A 16,081-nucleotide genomic window follows, 5' to 3' on the forward strand; every position below is an offset into this window, starting at 1 on the left:
TAAAGACACGGTTAGGGTTTTTACTTTCCAGACTGGGTTTTTACACCTCTGCTAGCCCATCTGATCCAATCCCAGAACTATTGTAGCTCAAATTAATGAAAAAGTTAATGCTGGTTATGATAGACAGGTGTCAAGACACAATGCATCACAGCTTGCTGCGTATGGGACTGTGTAGCCGTAGATCAATCAGAGTATCCATGATGACCCCTGTCCATCACCAAAACTACCTACAATGGGCATGTGAGCATCAGAACTGGACCATGGAGCAGTGGAAGAAGTTGGCTTGGTCTGATAAACCACGTTTTCTTTTACGTCATGTGGATGGCCAGGTGTGTGGGCATTGTTTACCTGGGGAAGAGATGGCACCAGGATGCACTATGGGAATACGGCAAGCCGGTGGAAGCGGTGTGATGCTCTGGGGAATGTTCTGCTGGAAAACCTTTGGGTCCTGCATGGTATTCATGTGGATGTTACTTTGACATGTGCATCTCATCTCATCTTAAGCCACTTTTCCGGGGTCGGGTCGCGGTGGCCGCAAGCTGAGTAGGGCACTCCAGACGTCCCTCTCCCCAGCAATGCCCTCCAGCTCCTTAAGGGGGATCCCAAGGCATTCCCAGGCCAGATTGGACATGTAGTCCCTCCAGCGAGTTCTGGGTCTACCCCAGGGTGTCCTCCCAGTTGGACATGCCAGGAAAAACCTCCAAAGGAAGGCACCCAGGAGGCATCATAATCAGACGGTCGAATCACCTCAACTGGCTCCTTTCAATGTGAAGGAGCAGCGGCTCTACTCCGAGCTCCTTCCGGATATCTGAGCTCCTCACCCTCTCTCTAAGGCTGAGCCAATACACCCTATGGAGGAAACTAATTTCAGCCGCTTGTATCCGCGATCTCACCCTTTCAGTCACTACCTAAAGCTCATGACCATAGGTGAGGATTGGAACGAAGATTGACTGGTAAATTGAGAGCTTTGCCTTCCGGCTCAGCTCCTTCTTCGCCACAACGGTCCGGTACAACATCCGCATTACTGCTGATGCTGCACTGATCCGTCTGTCAGTCTCCTGCTCCATCCTACCCTGGCTCATGAACAAGACCCCAAGATACTTGAACTCCTTCACTTGGGGCAGCAACTCATCCCCAACCCGGAGGGAGCAATCCACCATTTTCCGGTAGAGAACCATGGCCTCACACTTGGAGGTGCTGACTCTCATCCCGGTCATTTCACACTCAGCTGCAAACCACCACAGTGCGCGCCGGAGGTCGCGTTCTGATGAAGCCAACAAAACCACATCATCTGCGAAGATCAGAGATGCAATTCTGAGGTTCCCAAAACGGACACACTCCTCACCTTGGCTGTGCCTTGAGATCCTGTCCATGAATATCACAAACAGAATCGGAGACAAGGGACAACCTTGGAGGAGTCCGACATCCACCGGAAATATGTTTTACTTTGTGCCAAGAATGCAGACACAGCTCTCACTTTGGTTAGACAAGGACTGGATGGCTTGTAACAACTGCCCTGGTACCCCATACTCCCACAGTACCCCCCAGAGTGCCCCAGGGTACACGGTCGTAAGCCTTCTCCAAGTCCACAAAACACATGTAGACTGGCTGGTCAAACTCCCATGCCCCCCTCAGCACTTCCGCAAGGGTAAAGAGTTGGTCCGTTGTTCCATGGCCAGGACGGAATCCGAGGTTCGACAATCGGTCGGAGCCTCCTTTCGAGCACCCTAGAGTAGACTTTCCCAGGGAGACTGAGCAATGTGCTGCCCCAATAATTGGAGCACACCCTCCAGTCCCCTTTTTTGAATATGGGAACCACCACCCCAGTCTGCCACTCCACAGGTACTGTCCCCAACCTCCACGCGACACTGAAGAGGCATGTCAACCAAGACAGCCAAACAATGTCCAGAGCCTTCAGCATCTCTGGGCGAATCTCGTCCACACCGGGCACCTTGCCACTGGGGAGCTTTTTAAACTACCTCAGAGACCTCTGCCAGGGATATGGGTGGGGCTTCCCCTGAGTCTTCAGACTCTACCTCCTCCACTGAGGACGTGTTAGTCGGGTTCAGGAGCTCCTCAGTGTTCTTTCCACGGCTCGACAACATCCCCAGTCCGGGTCAATGGTTCCCCTCCCCGGCTGAACACAGCCTGAATCAAGCCCTGCGTCCCCTTCCTGGGTCGCCAGATGGTTTGCCAGAACTTCCTTGAGGCCAACCGAAAGTCCTCCTCCATAACCTCGCCGAACTCCTCCCACACCTGAGTTTTTGCTTTCGCAACCGCCAAAGCGGCAGGCCTTCTGGCCTCCCGGTACCTGTCTGCTGCCTCAGGAGACCCCTGGGTCAACTAAGTCCGAAAGGCCTCCTTCTTCAGTCTGATGGCTTCCCTCACCACCGGTGTCCACCAGCGGGTTCTTGGGTTGACGCCTCGACAGGCACCGATGACCTTTTGACCACAGCTCCTGCCTGCCGCATCTACAATAGAGGCTTTGAACATGGCCCACTCAGACTCCATGTCCCCAGCCTCCCTCAGGATACACAAGAACTTCTTCCGGAGGTGGGAGTTGAAGACCTCACGGACAGGGGCCTCTGCCAGATGTTCCCACTTCACCCTCACTACACGTTTGGGTTTGCCAGGTCTGTCCGGCAGCCTTCCCCGCCATCTGATCCAACTCACCACCAGGAGGTGATCAGTTGACAGCTCTACTCCTCTCTTCACCCGAGTGTCCAAAACATACGGCCGCAGATCTGATGGTACAACCACAAAGTCTATCATCAATCTTCGGCCTAAGGTGTTCTGGTACCAAGTACACTTATGAACTACCTTATGTTCAAACATGGTGTTTGTTATTGCCAATCCATGACTCGCACAGAAGTCCAATAGCAAGGCACCGCTCAAATTCAGATCAGGGAGGCCATCCCTCCCAATCACGCCCCTCCAGGTTTCTCCATCGTTGCCCACGTGAGCGTTGAAGTCCCCCAGCAGAACTATAGAGTCCTGAGGTGGAGCCCTATCCAGGACACCACCCAGAGACTCCAAGAAGACCGGATATTCAGAACTGCTGTTTGGTGCATAAGCACACGCAATAGTCAGAGCCTTTCCCCCAGCGACTCGCAGTCGTATGAAGGCAACCCTCTCATTCCCAGGGGAGAATTCCAACGTGGCGGTGCTCAACCGGGGACTTGTGAGTATCCCTACACCCGCCCGGTGCCTGTCACCTTGGTCAACTCCGGAAAAGTAATGAGTCCAGCCCCTCTCCAGGTGTTTAGTACCAGAGCCCATGCTATGTGTGGAAGTGAGCCCAACTATATCTAGTTGGTGCTGCTCCACCTCCTGCACCAGCTCAGGCGCCTTCCCTGCCAGAGAGGTGACATTCCACGTCCCGAGGACCAATCTGGGATGCTGGAAGTCGGCACGCCCCAGTCCCCACCTTTGCCTGCCACCTGGCCGTCAAGCAAAGGTGAGGACCTTAACTTTTATTGCACAAGTGTACATTACACATGTTACAGTGTGTAACGTACACTTTGACATGTGCCACCTACCTAAACATTGTTGCAGACCAGGTACACCCCTTATGACGATGATATTCCCTGATGGCAGTGGCCTCTTTCAGCAGGATAATGCACCCTGCCACACTGCACACTTTGTCATGTTCTTCAAACCATTCCTGAACAAAGAGTTCAAGGTGTTGCCTTGGCCTCCAAATTCCCTAGATCTCAATCCAATCAAGCTTCTGTGGGATGTGCTGGAAAAACAAGTCTGATCTATGGAGGCTCCACCTCGCAACTTGCAGGACTTAAAGGATCTGCTGCTAACGTCTTGGTGCCAGATACCAGAGAACACCTTCAGAGGTCTTGTGGAGTCCGTGCCTCGATGGGTCAGAGCTGTTTTGGTGGCACGAGGGGGACCGACACAATATTAGGCAGGTGGCTTTAATGTTTTGGCTGATCAACGTAACTCTGAAATCGCGTCTAGTTGGTTATCATGTTCGCATAGTTTTAATTTTCCCCGGTCGTTTTGGCCTTTGTTAAAAATATGGCTCCAATTCTGCATACTGTTCAGCAGTTGTTGTTTTTTTATTTTTCTTACCATGGATAAATGCTATACATATTAAGAAAAAGAGATAAGTGCAAGTTTTGTTTTGTGTTTTAATCCAAAGCTGAAGCAGACAAAATTACAGCAGTTGGACTTACAACAATTGAATGATATGAAAAAAAGGACACATCTGTGTTTCCCCTTCAAATAACGGGGCTGAGGGAGAAGAAAATAAAAACAATAATAAAAAAAAACACAAATATTCCATGAACATTCTCTTTTAGTGTGAGACATTTGTTGGGTGAGAAGGGAAAATGGATGTGATTTTAACATGTGAAATCAACTTAATCCAATGACATAAACAGAAAAAAAAAAAATTCTCATGAGCCCAGATGAGCTGGGCGATGTCCTGCCGTTTTTCGACAAAATGCTGCAGAGAGGAACCGACCGTCACAACGTCTGTGTGACGACAGCTTGCTGGTGTTATGTCAGATTCTGCTCCACTGTGGTGAGCAGTACATTAAAACAACTCCGATGTCTTCCTTCCGGAAGTGCGGGAGTGCTGTTCTCCACAAATGGCGGAGAGCTGAAGCGTTTTTCGGGCACAGTTCACAGTCCCGTTGAGCTTACCTGACTCAAGAGTTGCCGTTGTGTGAGTGCAACTAATAGAAAACAGGGTCATCTTCTCTGTCGGACTGCAAAGGATTGACCAATCAGGTACAACTAACTACATGTGCACTATTGGATGTTGCTGTTTACAACAACACAAACATACACATCCTGCTCTTGCGAAACATCTCTTCAACAGGACATTTGCAAACAAATTAATCAAAGCACTCTTAGGTCCTGGAAGTAATTTTAGACCAACAAACACCTGCATAGCTTTGACCTGAAACATATTATGGCAATATTATACTTTCTAAAAAGCACAACCTGGGGAAGAGCCTGGTGGGGGTTAAAGTCATCTGTTGCTTTGCAACGCAACAACACTGAAAATAGCCCGTGCTACAATGTCATAGAGCCCTGGTGGAGAAAAAAAACAAAAATACAGTATCTGTAGGGCTTCTACTGTCCTATGAGCTACCCGCAGGAGAATTATTGAAACATGGCTCCCCCTCTGTCTGCCCTCAAATGTTGTGACTAGACACATCGCCATAGTTCGGCGTCAGTGAGGGGGGACAGAGAACGAGGGCGCCCCTCCCAAAATGAGACATGGCCAGTGTAACTGCATAAGCCTCGGGTCTACATTCACTTGAGACAAAATGGATCTGACCGACACTCCCAGTCTCCGGCACAAGACGAGACAAATATATTTCTCCCCGCTAACAGTAAGGGACTTCAAGCTTACATTCCACTTGTCATTTCAAAAATATATTTGCGTAATTTGCATGTACGCGACTAAAACATCTTTCCCTTGTTTATTTTTTTTTGGAGATTTAGCCGTTTGATACAACATTCACAGGTTTAGGGGGCAAGAGCTAGAGCAAGGCTGAAGGGTGAAAAGAGAACAACTGCTGATGTTAAGGCTCGACATTACTCCCCCCCCCCAATCGTTAAAGCCCCCTCCCTCTTGTAATAACCTGACATTAGGGAAAAGAGAGAAGAGAGAGCTTCCATTTTTCTCTCTTCCCTCCTTTTCGATCATTCGCCGTCTCTCAACTGGTGTGAAAGCGTGAATTAACACGCCCTCTATAACAACAGAGTGGTTGGTTCGTTAAAATGGTTTGAGTGACAAAAACAAAACATTCCTACAAAACATTAGAACACGTCATGAAAAGTAAAAACACTGAGTAAATTCATGCATTGCCACTCCCACTTCCCTGTCGACAATTATTGCTTCCTTTGTTTTCATTTTCAAAAAGGTATGTGTGTGTTGTATGTGCGTGCGCGCGTGTGCGTGCGTGCGTGCGTGCGCCTCTCAGTGCGCATGCCTGTCCGCCGCCGCACTGCTGGCTTTCTTTCTCCTCTTTGTTAGTAGCGGATTGGACGAGTCCTCGATGGTCTTGATCCTGATTTGCTCATAGTCGACTCTCATCGTTGCCAAGGCACTGGTCAGTTCCTCCTAAAAAAATATTTTGGAGAAAAAAAAAGATAAAACAGGAATTGTTAGTCAAAGAATTTCTGGGTCAGCGGCACTGCGACCCTTCTGGTTTTCCATCGTAGGTTTGTCTGTCTCGGCTCAGCAGTAGGTGCTTGCTGTGGGTGGAGGGCGACGACTCTCACCTTGATGTCGTCCCACACTTCCCTCTCCTCCATCAGCACGCGGCTAGTATGGAGCGGAGTCTGCGGTACCTCCATCGACTGCTGCAGGGAAACACAAGCGGAATCAAACCGAGTCGGGATGTTGCAGTTTACAATCGATAAAAACAGAGGCCCGGTGTCAAGTCTCAACCCTGAACCCTCACAGACTTTAACTGTCACCTGCATGATCAGCATAACTGGATGACGTGCACAGGGGGCACAAAGGCTCGAGACGGTATACATACAGGAACAGGGAAAGCAGTTCATGACATCACACGTTATGTTGATGACATCTGGGGACAGGGCCTCATTTTCACCAATTCAGTTTGGCCAAAATAAATTGGTGAAAATGAGGCACTGTCCCTGTCCTTTTCCAAATTGGCGGGTGCTACCCTACATCCTTGCATGTGGTTTCTGAAGCAGGATAAGCGGTTTGGATAACGGATGGACGGATTTTGTATTCTTCAACACTGATGCACGTGAGTGACTGACTGCCTGATTTTGACCATTTAACTAGATACAGATCCCCATCAGGTGTATCTCCCCTTCTCCGGTGCTCGGACTTGGCAACAAACCACCCCTTTTTTCACCTACCGGGAGACGGGAAGATACAGAGGCACTGCCTGCATATCTCCCCTTCTCCAGTGGTCAGACTTAAGCCAACAACCAGCTGAGGAGTTAGCGCTAAATTGTGGTAGAAAACAGGTTTTTCAAAGGTTTTGAATCACCGCAACCATGAGAGGTCCTTGATCATACAGTCCTAACTGTGCACAAAAAATATTGGGCTGAAAGGCAGAGTAGTAGGCGAGATTAGCAGCGGACAGATACACGCACACAAAGAAAAACCAGTGTTTCTGCTGCCACTGTAAGACTTTTGTGCAGCGCCCAAGTCGATCGAGTGGGCAGTGACAGAGCAGCGTTGGTCGAGCGAGCAAGAGAGTGAATGACGGGCGGGAGCGGCGGGAGTGGCGATAGCGCGAACAAACATTTTTCAAAGGTTTTGAATCACCACAGTTTATCACTGTATGATCAAGAGGTTCTCGATCATACAGTCATAAACTGTGCAAAAACTTTCAGGGTGATAGGCCCCATAGTATGTGAGATTAGCGAGCAAGCGACCAACAGACAGACCGCCTGGCGGGGATAATTATTTGCAAAGTTTTGTTATTGTAGGTTTCCTGTTTTTTAATAATATAGTAGTAATGTTGTAGGTTCAAAACATAGTTCACCAGACATGCACATTGTGTGTTTCAGAATATTTACATGTAAATTTCTTCTTGCCGTCTCTTTCAATGGCAACGTGTGTTGTCTCATGAACCATTAGTTTGTTTTTAACATTTCCGGGACTTCTCCTGTTCTCCCTGTTTTAAATGTCACAATGCAACCAAAGGTTTGTAGGTTATTCCCTCAGCCAAAGTCTGCAGGGCTGCAAACTTAAGGCTAAGTTCTTATTAAGAGCTCAAAAAATCTGCAAGCGAGCCCTCGTGCACTTACTGGAGGACAGCCCTGAGCCCCCACGGACCCCCCCCCCTTTTCTCCCCAATTGCATTTCGCCAATTACCCCACTATCCGAGCCGTCCTGGTCGCTGCTCCACCCCCTCTGCCAATCTGGGGAGGGCTGCAGACTACCACATGCTTCCTCCAATACATGTGGAGTCGCCAGCCGCTTCTTCTCACCTGATAGTGAGGAGTTTCACCAGAGGGACGTACCACGTGGGAGGATCACGCTATTCTCCCCCAGTTCCCCCTCCCTCCTGAACAGGCGCCCCGACAGACCAGAGGAGGCGCTAGTGCAGCGACCAGGACACATACCCACACCCGGCTTCCCCACCCACAGACACGGCCAATTGTGTCCGTAAGGACACCCAACCAAGCCGGAGGTAACACAGGGATTTGAACCGGTGATGCCCATGTTGGCAGGCAACGGAACAGACCACTACGCTAACCGGACGGCGAGCCCTCACGGACCTATCAGGCATGCGGAACGCTCGCATAAGTCTAGGAACCTGTACGTGTGGACATTGAGGGAGACAAAGGGAGAGAGAGAGAGAGGGAGAACGGGGGAGACAGTAGGCCGGTCCCAGTGCTGACAGAGCGTATGTGCTTACATTGATCCAGGGGTGATTCATGAACTCTGTGATGGTCATCCTCTGGGTTGGCTCAGTCTTCAGAAGGGTCTGAATCAGTCGTTTGGCTATACATAAACAAACAAGCAGAAAATACACATAGCTTACACCTCCAAAAGCACCTTTTCTTTCTTTTCTTTTTTTTACATACAGTTTACAGGAACCTTTACTTTTATTGCACAACAGTTTAGAAATGTTTCAGGACAAGTCAAACAGCGGATTATAATTTAGGTAACTTTGTGAACAAATAAATCTAAACATGGGAGGAAGACATTGCACAGAGCGATGACACAGTCTGCCGGTGTGTTTTAACAGTTGTGGATCTGATGTGTGTGCAAGTACATTGCGAGAGTTCGTTATGTAGGAAAAATGAAGAGGGATTTCCCTCCATTCAAATATAATCGACAGTACTTCTACAACAGCTGTGGGGATGAGTAATTAGTACTGGACATCGAGTTTACTCACGAAAACCAGTGACGGTAATTGCCCCTGGTTCAGTCACGGCTCTTTTGAGTCTAAAGAGTTGTTTTAGGGCAGACTTGTTCGGTGGTATCCTTTTGTTCTGTTCTATTTATCTCAAACCAGGTGAGCTGAATATGTCCTTATGAAGGGAAGTACAAAACACGGGTTGTATTTGTGTTTTAATTCAAAGTAGTAGGAGAAAAAAAGTACAACAGGTAGAATTTTGCAAATAAAAAAAGTCTCCTCTTGAAATTATGGATCAGGAAATCCATCCGTCCATCCATCCGGACCGCTTATCCTGTTGTCAGGGTGGCGGGGATGCTGAAGCCTATCTCAGCAGTCACTGGGCGGCAGGCGGGGAGACACCTTGGACAGGCCGCCGGGCCATCACGGGGCTGCCATATGCACGCGCGCACGCACACACACATTCACACCTAGGGACAATTTAGTATGGCTGATTCAGCTGACCTACATGTCTTTGGACTGTGGGAGGAAACCAGAGCACCCGGAGGAAACCCACGCAGACACGGGGAGAACATGCAAACTCCACACAGAGGACAACCCGGGACGACCCCCCCCAAGGTTGGACTACCCCGGGGCTCGAACCCAGGACCTTGCTGTGAGGCGACACCATGCCGCTGGATCAGGGAATCAAAAAGGCAATATCAAATTTAAAACCCAATAAGGTGGCAGGACCGGATGGTTTTCCATCGGAGTGGTACAAGGAAATGAACGATCTACTGATCCCTACAATGAAAGTGACATATAACCATGCGCTCAAAACTGGTATAATTCCCCCATCTTAGAGAGAAGCGGCGATCTCCTTGATACCAAAGGAGGGTAAAGATCAACTTGAATGTGGAAGCGATCGGCCGATAAGTGTTATGAACCAAGACAATAAGATCTTTACCCACATCCTGGCAAAAAGAATTGAAGAAAAAAAATCCTTCCGCAAATAATTCTAGATCAGACAGGTTTTATTCAGCAAAGGGAGACAAGTATGGTTTTTGTACTTTTCTTTTTTTTTTTCTTTTATCTCAAATGGATATACTTTATAAAAGTATTATCTAACTGAAGATGATTATGTAAAAATGCTGTTAATATGTGATTCCAAATAAAAAAATTTTAAAAAAAAGTCTCCTCTTAGTTTCCCTTTTGAAACTTCTCTTGCAAAACGAGAGTTGCCATCTAACGTCTAAAGAAAGGGTTAAAATACAACGTTGCACATGCAACTAAAAAATGGCAGTATAGTGCTATCTGGCCCAGTCTGCACGAGCCTCAACATGCAACATTAACCGCAGAGACGGTTTTGCTGAGAGGAATGACACGGGGAGGCTCGAGTAACAGAAGACATCAATATGATGCTTTTTTTCTAAGCTTATACTATGTAAATGAAATGCCTTAATGATATTTAACTGTTCTGGCAATCGTGATCACCAATACAGAAACAACCTCTGAAAATTCTCTTTAGTCGGAGACCCAACAGAGAAATGGACGTGACTTTTAACTGTTTGAAGAAAACCAATTTCCAAACAGCAAAATTGGGAACAATTGCAGAGAACTAAAAGCACAAGTCTGAGAAGCAAGTCTTTTGAATGAAAAGTATGATTAAAGCTAGTGAGAACATCACCCTCAGTCAATTCTAGCAATTTCTATCCCTCATGGCTCTCAACAGCAATATACTGAACCTCCCCCCCCCCCTCCCTTTTTTCACCCCCAACTGTACCTGGCCAATCACCCTGCTCTCCGAGCCGTCCCGGTCGCTGCTCCACCCCCTCTGCTGATCCAGGGAGGGCTGCAGACTACCACATGCCTCCTCCGATACATGTGGAGTCGCCAGCCGCTTCTTTTCACCTGACAGTGAGGAGTTTCGCCAGGGGGACGTAGCGCGTGGGAGGATCATGCTATTCCCCCCAGTCCCCCCCCCCTCCGAATAGGTGCCCCCAACCGACCAGAGGAGGCGCTAGTGCAGCGACCAGGACACATACCCACATCCTGCCTCCCACCCGCAGACACGGCCAATTGTGTCTGTAGGGACACCCGACCAAGCTGGAGGTAACATGGGGATTCGAGCAGGTGATCCCCGTGTTGGTAGGCAACGGAATAGACCGCTACGTTACCCGGACGTCACACTGACCCTTTTTGCATGAAACACATACCTGTCAACCTAACAGTGATGGAAATGGAGAGATCGGTGATGGAAAACTTGTTGAAACCTGTGTAGGCTATCTCCTAGCTGCATATCAACATCTCATTTAGTTAGTGCTGACACGTCTAACAGTTAGGCCATACATCCACCTACCCTCCTCAGATACATCAGACCATTCAGGATCGGGAAACTCGTACTGGCCCATTCTGATCCTTCTCTTCATCCCAGGAGAGATGGCTAGACCATGGTTGGAATAGAAGGGCGGGTATCCACACAACCTAAAGGGACCATGAGACATTATGTGACGAACCCATCGGATGACTAGACAAGTTAACAAAATATGAGAGAGAGACAGAGAAAGAACGGGATTTTAGGGGCTGGCAAACCAGGACTGACTTACAAGATATACATGATGACCCCCAATGACCACATGTCACAGGACTTATCGTATTTCTCTGGACCCAGGACCTCTGGGGCTGCAGGAGGAAATGTAATAATCAGGATAACATATGGAGGAGGGGTGACACAGGCAAAGGGTGACAGAGTAACCTCTGCTAGTTCAACCAGGAATTTCAGAAGCATAAAAAAAGGACAAAAATAAAAGATGTGTGCGCACGTTTTTGTGTGTGCACAGACCCTTACCAACATAATAGGGTGTGTAGCAGGGGGTATTTAGGGAGTTGTGTGAGGTGGTCTCCTTGGCAAAACCAAAGTCTGTGAGTTTAAGCAATGCGTCAGGCCTCTTGGAGGTATACAGTATATTTTCCGGCTGCAGGGATATGGTAGAAAAAGAGAACAAAGGAACATTTTATTGGTTACTGCCTGGGCAGTGCTACCTCTCTCTGTCTGGTTTTTCGCCAACAGTGGAGAAATTATGTCTTTACCACCATGACAACACGTAGTCCATATTAAATCACGGCTTTGATTAATGTAGGTGACATTTGTGTGGTACAAACCTTAACATCTCTGTGGGCGATGTTGATTGCGTGCAGAAACTGGATGGCCTCGCCTATGCTCAGCATTATGTTGGACGCCTCTGCAGGACGGTGACAAGTTTCAGTATTAAAGAGCAACACACAATTCAGACTCTGTAGATCACGTGTCTTGACAGTCTACTGACATCGAACTTCTAAATCCACACTAATTCCACATCTGGGTGGCCAGAATATCTGACGGTTCACCTTTTTTACAGCCTTATTTGTTTGTCTGTCAGCTGATACGTATCAGTGAAACCACACATAAAAAGATATACGTAGCCATAGCATGTAAAGTAATGTTTGTGTGGTAACTCCAGCTAGTTACCTCTCTCTGTGAAGGCCTGGTCTCCTCTGTCTTGAATTCGACTAAACAACTCTCCTCCGTTCATGCTGGAAAACACAAAGACACACAACATAGACATACACAGAAGAGTTGTTGCCAGTGGAGGGCTCTGAAATGGAAGGCGAACACTGTTCAGGCGGTAACATGGGCTTTTTACTTAAGATCCCCCTCCACTCAGAAATCTGTTTTTCTTATGTTTGTGTCCCCGCAAGTGCCTGACCTTGACTATACTGACTTATGTGTGCAAGTTTGTCACGAGAATGGTGTTTTCACATTCCTGTAATGTGGGGGAGATTTCCGTGCACTTCCCTAAAGGCTGATATTCAAACATACGCGGCACGGTGGCCCAGTGGTTAGCGCTGTCACCTCACCGCAAGAAGGTCCTGGGTTCGAACCCCGCGGATGTCCAACCTTGGGGGTCATCCCAGGTCATCCTCTGTGTGGAGTTTGCATGTTCTCCCCGTGTCTGCGGTGGGGTTTCTCCGGGTGCTCCGGTTTCCCCCACCATCAAAAAGACATGCATGTTAGTGCTAATCCTCCTGTCTGTGCCCCTGACCGAGGCATGGCAAGACGAACTGGAGTTGGTCCCCCGGGCGCACCACGGCAGCGGCCCACTGCTCCTAGCTACACAGCTAGGATGCGTTAAATGCAGAGGAAGAATTGCGCCACGGGGATTAATAAAAGTAGTAAATACCCCGAGCAAGCTAGATCTGGTACGTCAGAAATCCGAAAGCCAATTGCTGACTAATATGCAAATGTAGGGCGGGCAAAGAAACCTGAAACTTCCTGCGCAGAGAGGATTTATCAGTATTGAGAGCAAGTTTGTATTAGCGTAGTTAAAGTTTTGACAGCAAACATGGTAGAGAATGCAGGTTTTGGATGTAAACCAGGCTCCGGCGCTTCCTTCCATTATTTACGAAAAAATTCCGCTATACTGCTGAAATGGTTTGAATTTACTGAGACATCAGGCTCACATGCCTACAGACAAAAATACTGTCGTGAATTCAGAGGGCAGCCGGGAACCGCTGCAGCCAGGACGCGAACCCGGGTCTCCCGCGCCACAGGCGACTACGCTAACCAGTCGACTAAAAGGTCCGACCCATTAGCCAAGAGCTAGCGAGTCTAGCCATCTGGTCGTTACAAACCTCCCCTCCTTCAGAAAGTGTGTCCTCGCGCTTCAGCATACCAGCTCCCTCACGCCTCTGGGCGCATGCGCTTTCGTTGGCCTCATGGTCTCACTATCCCACTTCTGACACCAGTGTAGTGAAATTGGGGGTCAGCCAGCAACCGGACACAGCTGGGCCGTAAACCCAGATTGCCCACACCACGGGTGACTGCGCTAACCCTTTAGTTGACTGGTTAGCACGGTCAGGTTCGATTCCCGGCTGCCCCCCAAATTCGCTACATTGGTGTCAGAAGTGGGATGGTGAGACCACGAGGCCAACGAAAGCGCATGCGCCCAGAGGTGTGAGGGAGCTGGTATGCTGAAGCAAGAATCTTGCCTGCCAGCACAGGGCATACAACGTACATTTAAGCATACGTGAAGTAACACATTTTTTTTTTTTTTAAACTTCATATTTCTTCAGAGAGCACAAGTAATTGCACAAATCGAGAGCAAACAAACGACACCAGTTGGACGATTTTGATGACAATGGGGTTCAGAATTGTGTCACTCCTTTAGCAGAATACTGAAACGACCGGGCGAGGCGGTCGCTCCGACTGTCGGCGGCTCCGTGCTGGGGAAGCGTAGGGGCTCATGGGACTGTTGGTGTGTTGGTGTGGAGCTGTGTTATATTTTTGCATGTTCATGTGTTCTCTTTTTTGTTGGGATATGTTGTTGTTTGGGGGTTTCACTCAGACTGGGTAGAGGACTGTTACTGACTGACTGACCTTAGGACCGTGACTGACGTCGCCAGTTGCTGTGACATGGGGGGGGGGGGCATAATAACAGAGCCCCCCCGGGGTCGTGCGGTGTATGGGAAACGGGAGTTGCGATTAAAAAGAGATCTCTGCCTCTTGACTTGTTCTTCCATGCCGGCTTGCCACAATAATGTTTTATTTCTTAAATACTGAAAGAGCACACGTTTCTTTTAAAACGACCAAAGAAGGAGGTCATTATGACCATTTTGGATTTTCAAAGTTTAGTAACTTGTGGGGGGGGGGGGGATACAGACCTGCCGCTCCCCGAATTCTCATAAAACTGCATATATTTGCATTAAAACGAGTTTGAGACCAATTGCACAAAAAGGTTATGATACGATCTACCTAAAACGACCGTGAGCAGTCAAAATGACAGCTCATAATTTGCGCGTGATCGTGCGCGTCATTTCATATGACATGTTTGGTCGCATCATTTCCTTTCTGAAGTTCATTACTCTGACCTAGAAAAAACTAGCGTCCTCCAGTGCAGAGAAATAGTCTAGATTTGATTTTTGATCATTTCCAACATGTCTGGTTACAGACGCACCGTGACTACCACCGAGGCGTTGCAGTATTTACAGGAGTTGGACAGCGGTGATTTTAACTTGTTTCAAAAATAGTAGTAAAGATGTTAAAATTGCAATTTTGGTGTCAGTTAGTTTTTTAACAGACATACTAACATATGTAATGCATTAATATCTCAGTGGGGTATTTATCTTGACAGAATACGGAGTTTAAAAACAGTGGCGGTCAAAATGACCGCCCACGGTCGTTCTAGTAGCTTTTAAGTTCCGGTCGTTGTTTGGGACTGCTTCAATATTTATTTTCAATTATTTTTTTACATTTCACGTTTTACAAGCCTTGTTACGTTTGTAAGATTAGCAATATGTGTTTTCTGTTTGTTTCTCAGGTTAATATTTTTCAATTTTGCTATTCAAGTTCGACCATTTCTCTCTAAAGTTTAAATTACTTAAAAATAGTATTATAGTTGTTAAAATGTTAATTTTGGTGTCAGTCGGTTTCCTAACAAACTAACATTTGCAATGTATTAATATCTCAATTGGGTATTTATCTTGACAGAATATAGTTTAAAAACCGGCGGTCATTTTGACCGCTCATGGTCGTTTTAGGTAGGAGTTAAATCCCAGTCATTCTAGTTTAACGGCACAAACGGGCACAAACCAAGCACAAACAAACGAGACCAGTTTTGAACAATTTGGATGATAATGGGGTGCAGGGTGACGTCACAGCCTATAAAATGCTTAATATCTCAAAAACCACTACAGCACAAACAAATAGTTTTTGCGTCACAAATCAGTACAAATGCTGCACAAATGGATGATATTTTTTATTCATGTTCTGATTAAATGGGGTGCCAACTTCACGGCGGTCTTCCAACCGACGTTAAAGCACACCCCACTACCACAGTAGGCTATTGGCTCTGGCTCTGAGATCTTCAAGATTCAACATATTACACTGCTTAATCCGAACATAAATATGAAAATACTTGTGTATTGGTGCCTGGGAATTTTTTAGATGTGGTTTAAATGCTTTGTGCAAACTGAGTAAAAATGCAAGGGGTGGGGGTGGAGGCATGCTCTTCTGTTACTTCCGGTGGTATAAAGCTTGTGGAAGCCAGAGAAGGCAACACAATTTTGCATTGAAATGCAATGCATAATGTCTGAGCTTCGATGGACGACATCATGTGAGGTTTGCTTGCAAACTCATTCGGCAGTATTGTGGTCTGTTGACAGCAAATGGGAAGTTGACCCCCTACTTATTATTACCCTTACTCAAAATGAAACTTGAAATCAAAAGGAAGAGCAGACTC

At 47.4% G+C, this 16,081-nt stretch overlaps 1 protein-coding gene across 1 annotated transcript in view; it reads right to left on the bottom strand.

Annotated features, from left to right (window-relative positions):
• Window positions 1–5,596: 5,596 nt before the first annotated feature.
• The window catches only part of mapkapk2a (MAPK activated protein kinase 2a), a 51,721-nt gene continuing 41,236 nt past the window's right edge, over window positions 5,597–16,081 (bottom strand). Inside the window, exons 3-10 of the mRNA XM_056272870.1 lie at window positions 12,313–12,377; window positions 11,967–12,046; window positions 11,653–11,779; window positions 11,411–11,486; window positions 11,164–11,288; window positions 8,382–8,467; window positions 6,256–6,336; window positions 5,597–6,094 (exon numbers count right to left, since the gene is read on the bottom strand). Of these exons, the coding sequence (XP_056128845.1) occupies window positions 5,951–6,094; window positions 6,256–6,336; window positions 8,382–8,467; window positions 11,164–11,288; window positions 11,411–11,486; window positions 11,653–11,779; window positions 11,967–12,046; window positions 12,313–12,377 (784 nt within the window). The 3' untranslated portion in view covers window positions 5,597–5,950. The remainder of the gene's footprint in view (window positions 6,095–6,255; window positions 6,337–8,381; window positions 8,468–11,163; window positions 11,289–11,410; window positions 11,487–11,652; window positions 11,780–11,966; window positions 12,047–12,312; window positions 12,378–16,081) is intronic.

Source organism: Lampris incognitus, chromosome 2 (genome assembly GCF_029633865.1).
Source record: "Lampris incognitus isolate fLamInc1 chromosome 2, fLamInc1.hap2, whole genome shotgun sequence".
In the NCBI taxonomy this organism is placed as follows: Eukaryota; Metazoa; Chordata; class Actinopteri; order Lampriformes; family Lampridae; genus Lampris; species Lampris incognitus.